At 42.0% G+C, this 15,003-nt stretch overlaps 1 protein-coding gene across 1 annotated transcript in view; it reads left to right on the forward strand.

Annotated features, from left to right (window-relative positions):
• LOC117508013 (E3 ubiquitin-protein ligase RNF31-like) overlaps positions 1-15,003 on the forward strand; it is a 40,836-nt gene that overhangs the window by 10,785 nt on the left and 15,048 nt on the right. Inside the window, 11 exon segments of the mRNA XM_034167721.1 lie at positions 538-680; positions 3,166-3,408; positions 4,218-4,290; positions 4,293-4,504; positions 4,506-4,553; positions 8,272-8,457; positions 8,602-8,808; positions 9,436-9,609; positions 11,357-11,455; positions 13,009-13,098; positions 13,210-13,324. Coding sequence (XP_034023612.1) covers positions 538-680; positions 3,166-3,408; positions 4,218-4,290; positions 4,293-4,504; positions 4,506-4,553; positions 8,272-8,457; positions 8,602-8,808; positions 9,436-9,609; positions 11,357-11,455; positions 13,009-13,098; positions 13,210-13,324 — 1,590 coding nt within the window.

The raw sequence follows: 15,003 nt of genomic DNA on the forward strand, positions 1-15,003 counted from the left end.
TGCTACTCTTAGTTATTATTGTATATATTGTATATATATTTTTCCTGGGATTGTAAAATGAAATGAAACAAAATAAGGTGGAGCACAAAGAAATTAGTAGAAACAAGACCGGCACTTAGTGAGTCCATACCTTTGCCAACACCTGAAATGCCTAAAGGTACCCTTTAGGCATTTCAGATGAAGACCAAAGACATTTTGATCTTCACCCCTTCCAAAGATTCTGTCTTGACTCAGTCTACTCTCCAACATTCCAAAATCCCAAAGACCGAGTTGAAACCAAGACCAGACTCAAGTTTTTCAACACTACTAATATCTAAGAACAGGTGAGGTTGCATTTGGATCCAGACAATAATTCATATTTTGATCAGAGTTGACATAATGATGTAAGTGGGGGGAAAAAAATGAGCCCAGCGAAATAGTATCTGTACTGCAAATGCCTAAATGTAAATGCCTAAATCTCTAGTAGTGTTGTATACCTAGTATAAGACAGAATATTATCAGTAACACAGTTTGATTTTTTTGCTTTTGTTGCCTCAGAGTGGCAGTGTAAGAGCTGCACAGTTATGAACCAAGGCAGCAGCATTCTGTGTGCGGTGTGTGAGCGCCCCCGTCTGTCCACTCGCCCACCTGTGTCCCCGGCACTACCCAGTCTAGCATCGCTGTCTGACATCGCTGCAAAGGTTTGTCTCACCACTGCCTGTGACTATTTAAGCTTCGTCATTTTAAAAAAAAATTCTTGCATGCACTTTATTTGCCAGGAGTCTCCAAATTGAGGGTTTACAGTGCAGTTACTGCTAGATCATTAAAACCAAGCACTTGATATTTTTGACTAAATGGTACTTGTTAAAATGGAAGGTTGACAGTTTCAATCTGGGCTCTATTTTTAAAGGTTGTTCTAAAAATAGAGCCTAGCTTATGTAATGACACCAAATTCATCAGTGCAGTTTCATAAGATCTTTGACATGATAATTGAAAGATACAGAGTTTTAACATTTTGCACGTTATATGAAAAGCGAAACCTCTGACTGTGATGGTTTCTTAAAATATCAATCTTTTGTGATACTATTCCTTAACTCCCCCCCCCCATTAAATGAATAAAACATTCACAAATTACTCATGCTTATCTAATTCAAAACTGTTGTCTTTGCATTTTAATAGTTCATCTCTTGCTCACTGTCTGCCTTTCACCATTCTTATGACCCTGTCACACCTTGGTGATTTAGCCATCGCACGCCATTGTATTAAAAATATGCCAAATACACTGGTGTTCGTCTAATACATTATGGGAAAGTTTTGTATAAGTTAAGAGCACATTGCTGGTATACGTCGTAGTTCAGCGAGTTCATTGAAAAATTTTGGGCATGCACAATATTTTCCAGGCATGCCGACATATGTCTCATACGTCCTGCATACACAGCCCATAAGTTGTAGGTAAGTTATGCGATTGTTTAGGGCCCCTTCACACATACTGCGAATATGTACAACTCAGGGCGACTCACATCATAACAGCTTGTATGAGCGAACCACACAAACATCGCGCCGACGGGCAGGCGTGCACGATTCCAGTGCGACAGTTCGTGCACACGGGAACACAGTGTGAGCTGTGAAGAAACAATAAAAAAAATAAAAAATACATGCGACATTTATGTGCACACAGGAACACAGCAGCTTTTCACAAAAAAAATTAAAAAAAATGCAAATTACACGCCACCCATGGGAATCAAACTCGCACTTTCCAAAAGCTCCAATTGCCAGTCAAAAATTTTACCACTGAGCTACCATCGCTGTCATGTGAATGGTGTGGGGAACTGCCTGATATCAGGAAGGACATGGATGTATTTAAAAAAAAATAAAACCACACACCATATAAAAACACCACATTGTATTGAATCCCTATTATCAAGTGGACAAAACAAGTATGATCCATTTGTTCCTCTGTAGATGACCCATGGTCACAGACATACAGTCATGAAATGACATGAATGAGAAGCAGGGTGCTCTTATGTCCACATCTGCTGTCGGTGTGTGTAGCCAGCCCTGTGCATGTCCTGCCTGACACGTGTTGTGTGGATGGTGCGCCGCAGGAAAGCCGTCCCCAGCCGTGACGTTCTGGATGTCCCCAACCGTGACGTCCAGATCCACAGCTCCCCACAGCTGCTCCTGTGGGCGGCCACACATCCTGTCAGTTCAGCACACACATCAACGTGTCACGGTGTCTGTTTGCAAAGCCACACTCATGGAGCACTTAGACCAGGGGTGGCCAAGTTCGTTCCTCAACAGCCACATTCCTGACACTCTTAGTTGTCTCCCTGCTCCAACACACCTGAATCCAATGAAAGGCTCATTAAAAGTCTGCTAATGAGTCTTTCATTGGATTCAGGTGTGTTGGAGCAGGGAGACAACTAAGAGTGTCAGGAATGTGGCTCTCGAGGACCGAACTTGGCCACCCCTGACTTAGACAAAAATCACACATTTTCTAAGTGCCATGCGAGCGGTGTTTGATGTTCGTGAGTGTCAACTAGAATTTGGCCGACACCTGCCACGAGAGGGTTTGATGGGCTCGCACAGCACACACACTGTCTTTCAGCCGCTGGTGTGCGCAAATAGTTCTAGAAACAGGTGTACGACGCAGCTACGATTTTAGACATTTTGCACACAATTCCTGCTTCATGCGCACTTTATGTCCAAATCGACCAAATTTGCACTATATGTGAAGGGGCCCTTACGCATGTTTCTTGTAAATTATTCATAAGTTGAAATGCATCCGTTGATGTTGTGTATTGATTGGCTCAAAGCTGCAGTCATCTGAACAGTTCAGACCGTTTCAAATATTAAAACCATTCACACACGTTGTAAATATAAAGTCTTAATCTAACCTGTTGTTTCAGTCAGATTCATCATCACAGCCTGATGAAAACTTATCCACATAAAGTGTCCTGATTTTGGAAAATGACGTCTGAAAATACTTTGATCCTTGTCGTGGATGAAGAAATGTAGTATTTTAAAAGCAGTTGTTCTGTGTTTTTTTGCTCCAGGTGCATTTCTCAGCCCGAATCCTCAGACTGATGGCCTTATCTCTAAATTATCTGTAAATTCTATTAAGGCTTTACATGCGTGTGTTTATTTTGTGTATTTAATGACCATATTTTTATTTTCTCTTTCCAGTGGACGTGTCAGCACTGCACCTACGTGAACACGAAACCCACTGTGGTGTGTGCGGTGTGCAACTTAGGATGTAAAGACTCTGCTGCAGCCTCTCTTCCCCAGTCGCTCCGGCAGACTCTGTCTATCACACAGGATCTGTCCCTGGCGGGGAAGAAGCCCAAACCAAAGCCCAGGGTCCACCTGGAGCTGCAGAGACAGACGCTGATGAGGGAAGATGGCACCAAACTCATCCAGTACATAAGAGTAGGTGATCAGCTTCTGAAAGTTCTCACAGCAACGCATCCAAACCAAAAGCTACTCTTATCAATTTTAACACTTCAAAGATGCCTCCATCAGGGTTTTGATTTGTGTAGTGAGGAAAAAGGTTGGTTCACTCAAGTGAGGTTAGACCTTACTTGTGTGACGTGCCTTGAGGCAACTCTGTTATGATTTGGCGCTATATAAATGAAAATTAATTGAAAATTAAAAAAAAAACCCAGTCTCTCACAATCTACAAATATGACCTGATGAGTCCAGGGGTTGCTTTCAACCTCATGTATTTCATGCAAATGTTGTGTGCCAACTCATAAGAGTAAAGACACAGAAAAGGCATTTTCTCATCTCTATTTTATGACACAAATTGCAAGAAAGAGGGGTGGTGGCCAAGTGGTCAGTGCACCTTGTTTCCAGAGCAGAAGGTTCCTGGTTCAAACCCCATCTCTGCTTATTCTCCATGTAATATGGAGATTTGTTAGGAGGGGCATCTGGTGTAAACAGACCAGACCACCTCAATGGATACCAGTAATGATCGAATAAATGATGATTAAGTAGACCAAATAATTTTTGTTCTTGACCCCCACCTCTCCAGGTAATCACAGTTTTTTTACTGGACTTTAAATAAATTCTTCAGCATTAGGTAGAGTAGAAATCATTTAGTATGTGACTACTATGTTTACATTCAGGATGCATCACAATTCAAAATCATCTTTATTTCCAGCTTTGCAGTTTGCTAATATTAGCTTGTGACACAGAGACAAAATCGGCCATGCACTATGACGCATTCTGTTTTGTAGGAGGCAGAAAAGTGTGGTGTCAGTCCTGAGGAGGTGTACGCTGCTCTCTGCATTTGTGGCAGCACGAACCCTTGTGATGGCTGGCGTCAGAGCTGCCTCACCTGCTGGATGAAATCTGCGCCATGGCGGCCTTGTCTATCCACTTGGCACAACTGGGAATTCTGGGACACCACCCCGCTAGTGAAAGAGATGGAGAGGAAATGCAACAGAGCGGCTCCCCTCTCACATGTACTGGTGTGAAGCTGTCCAGAGCTGAGGCCAGGGTGGCGTGGTTGACAGCAGGGGGAGGACACTGAGAAAGCAGTGAAACAGCTGCTGAGAAACCGGCAGGTCAAGGTGAGAAAACCTACTGATTTAAATACAATGTTTTCAGAATATTCAAAATGTAAATGTGCTACAATTAGCCAAGCATGACAAATGTTAACCTACATTTAGTTGCCAGAATATTAAAAAGGTCCATTAGGCCTCAGAGCTTATATAAGACTTACTTCTTCCTTAAGGTGTAATTTACATTTGACTTCCAGGGTGAAGTGTCAAGTCCGAACCTCTGGTACTGAAAAATGAAGCCAATGTGGAAGTGGAAAATCTTGCAGTTCCTTGAATGACTCCTTGAGGCTGGCTCTAAAAGCAAGTCGTTCCATAGAAGCCCATGTTATAATGTTCAATTTTAGAACAGAAATAAATGTTTACAGCTTGCTACAAAAAGGGAAAAGTTTTGAAGCTAGTTTCTCCCTCATGATGCCTGAACTGGAGGGTGATTAAAAAAAAAAAATCACTTAAAACTGTTGTGTGGGCCGCTGAAGAGGAGGTACTGCTGGCCCACCACCACCAGATGGCGCCCTGCTTGAAGTGCGGGCTTCAAGCACAAGAGGGCGTCATAGCAACCGGGAGTGACAGCTGTTACTCGTCATCAGCATCAGCTGTCACTCATCCACATCACCACCACCTTAAAGGCCGGACTGCAACTCCACCTCCCTGCAGAGAAATCAGCTACCTTGGAGGTAATTCTCTGCTAACTTAACATTGAGTCTAATCTGAACTTCTTTGCAGCCGTTTTCCTGTGGTGTTTTCCTTATCTGTGGGATTGGCGTTTGGTGTGATCAGCGACCGCTTCGCTTCACACCCCAACCAGATAAGTTGTTAGACCGGAGCTGCACGAGTGTGTGACTGGAGGTGGAGGTGCTCCCTCCCAAAAGAACACAGACTGTGGGATTACTGAGTGTGCGTACTCACACTCACCTGTGCTGTTTCTGTTCTCTGCCAGCAGTACCAGGTCTGACAGCTGGAGATGGTGACCACCTGGGGACCCAGGACTTGGCGGCCTCCGGTTGTTCTTCAGATCCGTTGGCAGTGAGGGCCGTGTGGGATCCGGCTCGGTTCTGGACGGGCGTCTCCTATCCTCAAGCCTGCCCACACGTCACCCAACGTGTAATTGACTGTAGTCCACAGTGATTGTTGTCTGTATTCCGTTGTGCCAATTTACAACATTAAATTGTTACTTTTGGCTTATCCATTGTCTGTTCATTAACGCCCCCTGTTGTGGGTCCGTGTACCTACACTTTCACAACAAAAACTATTTTAAGACAGGAAGGTATGAATACTTAGTGTCATGGTGTTGTTTAGAGTGACAGGTGTGTGCTGGAGTGAGGTTCCTGTTGTCAGGGCTGTTGGAGACTCGACCCTGTCGAGTCAACTGTTTTTCCCTTTTTGAGCATTTTACTGCAAATGTCTAAGACAATATGGCTTGCTGTGCAGTTAATTGTACTAACGGACCATCAAGTAGTCGATGCTGCAGTATTTCCATTGAGTGAAATTTTAGTATTATGTAATTTATACATTAACACTATATTAGCACAACTTGGTAGGTACTAAGTTACTAAGACAGTATGTTGGTTATACGTTTTAATAATAATAATAATAATAATAGCAAAGCCACCCATTATATGGCCACTACCCAGTCCTCAAAAATATGTGTTGATCAAACGGGCAAACCACACTTAGCCTGGTCGCCTTATCTTAACTTCGTTTGTTTGGTAACTGTAAGATGCAGTCTGCTTATAGAAAATATCATTCCACAGAGACGGCTCTCACTGAAGTGGTGAATGATCTTCTGCTTGCAATGGATTTGGACACCACTACGGTTCTGGTGCTGTTAGATCTCAGTGCTGCATTTGACACTGTGGATCATCATACGTATTCTACTTGATAAGATGGAAAATCATTTTGGGATTACTTCGAGTGCCCTTGCATGGTTGACGTCATACTTGACCAGTCGTTCTCACTGTGTTTTGTACAGTAACACTACCTCTAACATTAGTGACATGAAATTTGGGGTTCCACAGGGGTCCGTCTTAGGCCCCCTGCTTTTCTCCCTTTATATAGCACCCCTTGGGCACATATTGCGGCATTTTGGGATTACCTTTCAATGCTATATGATGATACTCAATTATAATGCACTAACTGGTAATCTCATTTCACAGAAAATCTTAGAAGATTGCCTTGCATCAGTGAGAAGTTGGATGTCTAGAAACTTCCTACTTTTAAACTCTGAAATGATGGTTCTTGTTCCAGTGAGACATCAGCATCAATTTGACCAGTTAACGCTTAGCCTAGACTCGTGTGTCATACATCACGCTGACAAAGTGAGGAACCTTGGGGTAATTTTTGATCCTACATTGTCCTTTGACCTCCACATTAGAAATATTACGAGGAATGCTTTCTTCCACCTGTGAAATATAGTGAAGATCCATCCCATCCTGTCTATGGCTGATGCTGAGACCCTGATCCATGCATTTATCTCTTTTAGATTGGACTACGGCAATGTTTTATTTTCTGGTTTACCGCAGTCCAGCATTAGTGCTCTCCAATTGGTTCAAAATGCTGCAGCCAGACTTTTGACACGAAGCAGAAAGTTCAACCACATTACACCCATTTTGGCATCCCTTCACTGGCTTCCTGTCCCAGTGAGATCAGATTTTAAGGTTCTGCTACTAGTCTTTAAAATTTTTCACAGACTGGCACCTCCCTACCTAGCTGACCTAATTAAACCTTACGTACCGGCCCGGGCTTTGCATTCTCAGGGTGCAGGACTACTTTGTGTCTCTAGGGTGAATAAGAAGTCTGCGGGTCATAGAGCTTTCTCTTATTGTGCCCCTGCTCTGTTGAATGATCTCCCTGCATCAATAAAACAGTCAGATTCTGTGGAGACTTTCAAGTCTCCACAGAAGAAGCACTTATTTCCCTTTTCATATGGCTAGCATACTGGCATAGTATAGTTCTACGCTTTTTACTCTTTTAATTAATTTTATTAGGAAACGGAGCATGCCGCAGCCTCAACTTGGCCAGCGAACATCTTAGTATTTCCAGTTTTTCTTATTTAATGCTGGCAAATTATACTGTATTTTTTGTCTTTCTGATGCCTGATTCTGTTTTTTCTCTCTGTTTAAGGTGCGGCTCCATCCAGAGATGGGAGTTGTATTTGTGCTGGTGACCCTCCTGTCCTGTGCACCAACAGCATTTCCTGTATATTTGTTTTGTGAATTGTTCTGTAATTTATGTCTTAGCATGGCCCAAGCAGAGGGTCACCCCTTTGAGTCTGGTCTGCTAGGGATTTCTTCCTCAGAGGGAGTTTTTCCTTACCACTGCTGCTCTGGGGTAAGGTTAGACCTTACTGGTGTGACGCGCCTTGAGGCAACTCTGTTGTGATTTGGCACTATATAAATGAAAATAAATTGAAAATTGAAAAATTGAAGATAGGGGCCTGTTTGAGCTCTGTCCTCCCACCTAGGTCACAAATGGTCTTTCCTATGCTTTGCCTCTTTACCCATGGGTTGAGTAGGACTTTGGCAGTCAGAGACTGTCAAGATTACGACATTTGGTGCCATTCCTTTTGAGCTTCAAACCCTGCGTTGCAGCAAAAAATGTTGGTGATGTCACAGGATTTTTCTATTATATAGACAGTCTCTGTGTAAAACATGTTGTTTTCCACATAGAATTTGCTACTTATATAATGCATTTGATTCACATTTCTTGACCTGTCTGTCCGTGTGTGCAGATAAAGGAGCTGCACTCACTGGGTTTCCGCGATGTGATCCAGTGCGAGGAAGCATTACGGCTGAGCGGCGGGGATGTCAAGGGAGCATTATCTCTTCTTCAGCGCCCTCTTCTGGAGCCTTTCCACCAGCACATTTGGACTGACCAGCCCGAGCCACCGATTGATCCCAATCACCCTGACAAACAGGTTGGGCTACATAGAAAACACCTTATAGAGCCTCAAATGTGCAATCAAATAAATAAAAAATTATGCTTCTTCTACCTCTTTATTTTTATGTCCTCACTCACAAATATCTCACACTCCTTCCGTCTTGCTACATATTCCTCTTAGAGGATGTGCCGCCGTCTACTCGCACTGTACAACCTACCCAGCTGGGGGCGCTGCGAGTTGGTCCTCTCACTGCTACAAGAGCCAGATGCCACCTACTCACTGGAAGATGTAGTGCAAGCGGTGAAAGAGTCTCCTGACAAGGATTTCATCAGGCGTCTCCTTAACAACGAATGCCCCGGCTGTCTGAGCATCTTCCCCCGGAGCAAGGTGAGTTAGTCACCGTGCTCCATCACCGCCATTCTGTGGAGATCATGAAGTGCGAATTAAACAATAACAACAAATAAATTAATTTGCATTTCTTAAAAAATAAATCAGATTTAACGCGCCATGTACAGCACAGTATGTTTGATGTAATATTTACTGTGCGGTTTTTCTTTCTCTGCTTTTCCACTACATTCTAAGATTTCTGGAAATACACTTTAATCAAGCAACAGTGAGGCCTTGGTGGCCACCAGATTTTGAAAATGAAACTGACAAACTAATTTTGAGCTGCATGTTAACTTATGTTGAGACAGAGAGAGTCTAAGTCTAAATCAGAACAGAGCACCTGCACCTGCATGCAGATAAAAAAGCTGCACCCAGTGTTGTCTTTTTTTTTGTTTTTTTTGTGAACCAAATCTGAGTGCTTTTAAGCTGAAAATCCCTGAACTTTTCAGAAAAGCGCTGTGATGTCATTGCAATACCTTTTCAGACAAATTAAAGGACAGGTTTTTTTTTGCCGATTTGTCACTCGAAATTACACCATTGTCTATTTTATTTCATATTTCACTAAATTATAGATGATTATTAAAAAGGCAATTCTGTGATTGAAAATTTAATTTCTTTTCATCTCAGATGCAGTCATTGACCTCCTGTCAGTGTTCAGTGTGTCACGATTGCTTCAGGCAGCACTTCACCATCGCTGTGAGAGACAAACACATCAGGGACATGGTGTGTTTCGTCTGCAGCGAGCCGGACATCAACGACCCTGAGCAGCTCGACAGCTACTTCTCCACTCTGGATATACAGGTAGACAGAGACAGCAAGACAAGTGTGAAAAACCCCGCCCCAGACATACATACAGCCGTCATCACGGTTGGCTTTCGTAATGTCTCTTTTTTTAAAACAGTAATTGTGGAATTGGAGCAGACCTTTTGGAAAACCCCGCATTGAGATATAAATTGAGCAAAGTTTCTCTGTCTGTTCCCCTGCTCCTACCAGATCTATATGTGTATGAATCCCAGAATTGCTCTGCCACACACACACACACACACACACACACACACACACACACACACACACACACACACACACACACACACACTGATGTCCACCAACCTTGGAATACATGCAGATGTTGGTTCCGGAATTGCCCAGCATGGTTAAATTTGCCAAAGGTCAATCTTTTGTGGTCAAGATCTAGTCTGCTGGTTTAGATCTGGGTCCACAAAAAATAAATAAATAAATAAAAATAAAAATCATTGCTTCAAAGTTTCTTCCACAGCCTGGGGTTGACTGTGTCATTGAAGGTTTCAGACTTTAATTGAGTGTTACTTTAGATAAATGAAGCCTGACTGCTCCAGTGGAGCTGCTTGATGGCCAGTAGATCAGGTTGGATGTACTTGGCTGCTTCCCCTTATGAATATATAACTGTTTGAGTTTGAATAGGGACCTGCCTGGAACTTGTACGTATAAGTAAAAGATTTTTAACTCATTGAGTGCCATTGACGCTTAAACGCGTCTTTTCAGATAGTAACGCTCAGCGCCAAAGACGCGTTATCGCGCCAATCACATTTTTTTATAGGGGGGGGAGGGGGGGTGGGGTAAATCAGCTGATCTAGCTTGTGTAAAAAAATTAGAGTTGTAATCACAGGGGAACCCATTCTGTGGGTGGTAGCAGTGTGAGTGTGGACCGGAGCACGACTCGCTCTCCACCGTTGTGCGGACGTCTTACGGTTGTACCGCTCCTAATCCGACTGGTTTCCACCTGGCTGTCTGTCAAACTGTGATGCAGTCGCGCTGCTCCAGTCGTTCCGTCTTTTTCCTTGGAATGAAAAAACGCCGAGCGCACGACACACACCTCACACAAAGGCTGCTTACAAGCAAATGACTCGATCGACAGGCTCATGCAAGCACGTCATTCAAACCCATCAGGTTTTTTAAAAAAATAAAAAGGTCCGATACGCGGGAGCCAGAGGGAAAGGACGTGCCGCCGAGAGAAGAGACAGACGGAGTCCCTCCCCTGACGTTTTTTTTTTTTTTTTTTTTTTTTGGTGCATTATACAATAGGATCACTTTTCATAATGTTTGAGATGTCACTGAAGCAAAAACAATTATAATCAAAGACATTTTCTCCTTGAAATGTTGCTTGTCACAAAAAGCCAATTTTCTCATTTTTTTGTCAGAAATCAGCATTTTTAGTGATACCCACCCATGTTCTGCAGACAATTAATAAAGAATGGAAAGAGATACAAACAAATGTTTTTTTTCTGATGATAAAGGAAAGTCTGAAGTTTCTTTTGGTATGTTTGTTGTTGACATGGACATAGAACTCAATTTTCTATGGGTCTTGAAAAAACACTCAAATGCTGAAAAATCCTGGCACTGGGATGTTCTGAACTTTGAAAATGGCTGGCACTCAATGAGTTAATGATATAGCAGTAACACAGAAGTCAAATATGTGATAAACTCATGTAGTGCTAACAAGCGTGTAAAGATGATGGAAGATATTCTTGTCGTAATAACTTGAAACGGTACTTGTGTATTTGTTGTTCAGTTACGGGACTGCCTGGAGCGTGATGTGTATGAGCTGTTTCACAAGAAGCTGACTGAGCACGCTCTAATGAAAGACCCGAAGTTCCTGTGGTGCTGCCATGTGAGTCAGCTGTCCTTCCCAGAAATCACAGTCCAACCAGTTTGTGGTTTAATATAAGTACTGGTGGTCTGTTTTCACATTTGCAGTAATTCTTTACAGTTTTTATGAGGTGTCTGTACAATGGGACTACTTTTGGAATATGATGAAACTGCAGGTATTCACATATGTGAATAGCTGTAATGTAACATTATGGAATGCTTGTAAGAATTATTAAATAGTAAAAAGAAATGCCAAAAAAAAAGTATTGTCATCAGAACCAGTATCAGTCAATACTCCGCAAATGCCTTGGATCTGTCTTCCTGATGTTGTGTTTTTAATTATTATTATTATTTCAGGTTGGTTTTTTTTTGTCTGTTTCATAACCAGTTAATACAGTTTCATGTTGGAGTGAAAGAGAGAAGGATTTTCTTAAAAAAAAAAAATACATGAAATGTCAGCTACAGTTCTAAAATAATGGCCTAAGTCATTTTTTTCCAAAAGTGAATTTTTTTTGCCTAAATCATCTTCCTGTGATGCTGGCCACCTGTGGTAAAATCGCTTACATTTTCAGTTGAGGAGATCATGCAGTTCCACCCCAGTTGTATAATGGCCTATCTCAAGAGTGTGACTTAGGCCATATTATTTTGCCTAAGTCAAAAGAGTATGTGACTTAGGCAATTTTAGAAGCTTTTCAAAATGGCGACTGCTTCAGGAAAATGAAACTCTACTCAGCCACTGAAGCGCTTGTGTTTTCCTTCGTGTTTTCTCAAAAACATGAAAACATGACTTAAGCCATTATGTTAGGAAGGTGACGATATGGGAGATTCACTCCTAGATTTGATCAGTTAAATTGCATGAAAATGCTTCACTGATCCACTTCACAATGAAGCTGTGCCTTGAGATGCAACAGACAAAAGTTTCGCTGTGCAGTTTCTTCAATCACAGCCACAGAAGCCTTTAAATCTGTGGCTTCCCTCACTAGCCTCCTTTTTGAGACCTGACTGATCCATACAGGTTTGTCATACAGTACCATACTGGTGTTCAGGTATCCATCACCTGATATGTAAAAAGGACTTTAAAAGTGAGGATTCACATCAGCAACATTCTTTAGATTATTTTGTCCATTTACTTTTGGCCTCTGAAAATAGAGGGAGTGTGTATAAAAATGTCTGTAATTCCTAGATAGTTATATTTTTCGTTAAACCCCTTGAATTAAAACTAAAGGCCAGCATTACAGTCATATGTTGTTTCATTTCAGCTCAGTCGTGACGGTGTACAGAGGTGAAATTGTAAAACTTAAGACTATCCAAACACTTATAAACCTGACTGTAGATTCTCTTCATTTGAACACCCATAAGACAATACCATACAGAATAAATGTCATCATTTACAAAATTATTGCTGCTTTACTTTGTGTTTGTTAGCACTTTGGAGTAATTTTGTAACAGGTGACAAAGTTTTACCAGAGTCATTTTCTCGTACAGCATCTGCTTTTACTCAGATGTGGCTTTCTGGTACTTTGCACATGATTGATTGTTAGTGTTATATTGACAACATGTTTTTGCCTGTTGCAGTGCACCTCAGGGTTTATCAATGATGGGGACCAGCTGAAGGTCACTTGTCCATCTTGTCAAAAGAGTTTTTGCACTCGGTGCAAGAAACCTGTGCGTATTGCATTCATATTTCATTCATATTCAGGAGCTTATCTTTCTTCTTATTAAAAATTAGCATTCCCAAACAGTTTGCTCATTCTTGCTGGTTTTATCTGGTCACAGTGGGAGCCTCAGCACCACGACCTGTCCTGTGAGCAGTTCCAGCAGTGGAAGAGAGACAATGATCCAGAGTACCAGAAGCAGGGTTTAGCAGGATACCTGAGAGACAACGGCATCAGTGAGGCTTGACACAAAGTTAACTGATAAACAAAACACTTTTGTTTTCAGTGCTCCAATGCACTGAAAACAGAGGGGTGGAGGAGTGATGTCCTAAAGTTTAGAGAAACATCTTTGTGACCATAGGGTCCAGTGGTGGGCACAGTTCCGATAATCCGATAACCGATAATTATCGAACATAATGTTTTCATTATCGGATTATCTTTTCAGATAACTTTGAAAACCATTATCGGACTAATTATCTTCCGATAACTTTTTGTCCGATAATTTTTAGACCGGGGCAGCATGGTGGCTTAGTGGTTAGCACTGTTGCCTCACAGCGAGGAGGTCTTGGGTTCAATTCCCGTGGCCTTTCTGTGTGGAGTTTGCATGTTCTCCCCGTGTTTGCGTGGGTTTCCTCCGGGTGCTCTGGTTTCCTCCCACATCCAAAGACATGCTGGTTAGGTGGATTGGAATCTTTAAAATTGTCCTTAGGTGTGTGTGTGGGTGTGTCTGTGTTTGTTTGTCTGTTTGTGGCCCTGCGACAGACTGGCGTCCTGTCCTGGGTGTACCCCGCCTCACGCCCTATGACTGCTGGGATAGGCTCCAGCCCCCCGTGACCCTTAATTGGACTAAGCGGTAGAAGATGAATGAATGAATTTTTAGACTGTTAACTTGGTAAACAAAGCTGAACAGCTACAAACACTTATAAAATTTAAAATCAGTTGAGCACCTACCTGTTAAATTTTTTTGTAGCAGATGTCTAGTTCCCTCCTCTGCAAACAGAGGAGAGCTTGCTTCTAGAAGAAACCGCTCTATCCTCTGCAGGCAAAGGAGAACTGGTCACCAAAAAAAAAAAAAAAAACCCTCATTTCTTTTAACCCCATACTCGTACGCGGGCAATATCACCCAAGTCATCCAGAGGCATACATTTTTAACTTATGGTTCAAATTTTAACCAAACAAATTTCAGACAAATAATTTAAACTAACATCACATCTGAAGTTTTATAAAGTGAAAATATCAGATATATGTTTTAGTTTTAAAGTAATGCGCTAATTTTTAAGGTTTTAGTGTGGACATGCTGTGTCCATGTGCATTATGGGTAGGATAGGGTAATCTCAGTATGTTCATGACATGAGAAATGCATTTGAGACACTCTGATCAGGCTCCACGGACAACAGCATTAAACTCTAGTGCCTAAAACTCTCGTGAATATATTCTCTGGGTTTATAGACATTATTGTTTTTGCGTTTATTAAATTCCATGCATCTTAAATGTAGCAGACACAGATTATCTAAAATTTTGTTTTGGCAAGTTTTCAAGGTCTCTGCTGCCATCTACTGGCCAGTAGTGTTCATGGCAGTATTCGCCCTGAAGCTGGGCTGATATTTTCAGTCACTGTACTCGGTTCCAGCTCAAACTGTACAACAGAACCGCACGGTGTAAAAGTTCAGAGCGCATGATTTATGTTCTCACCCACATTGTACGTTCAAAAACCACACGTCGGACTCGTGTTTCCAGAATCAAAACGTAAACAGAAGCTTTTTTTTCAAACTTAATTTACAAAAACTCTTGATGGGAGACATCAAAGTTTAAAAAAAACAAACAAACAAAATATTACAAGACAGGTCTGCGGTGTTTGCACAGGCACAGTGCGAGAGGTTGGATGCTTGTAGCGCTTCAGCAGCAGGATACCCTC

This window comes from Thalassophryne amazonica, chromosome 1 (genome assembly GCF_902500255.1).
Source record: "Thalassophryne amazonica chromosome 1, fThaAma1.1, whole genome shotgun sequence".
Lineage (NCBI taxonomy): Eukaryota > Metazoa > Chordata > Actinopteri > Batrachoidiformes > Batrachoididae > Thalassophryne > Thalassophryne amazonica.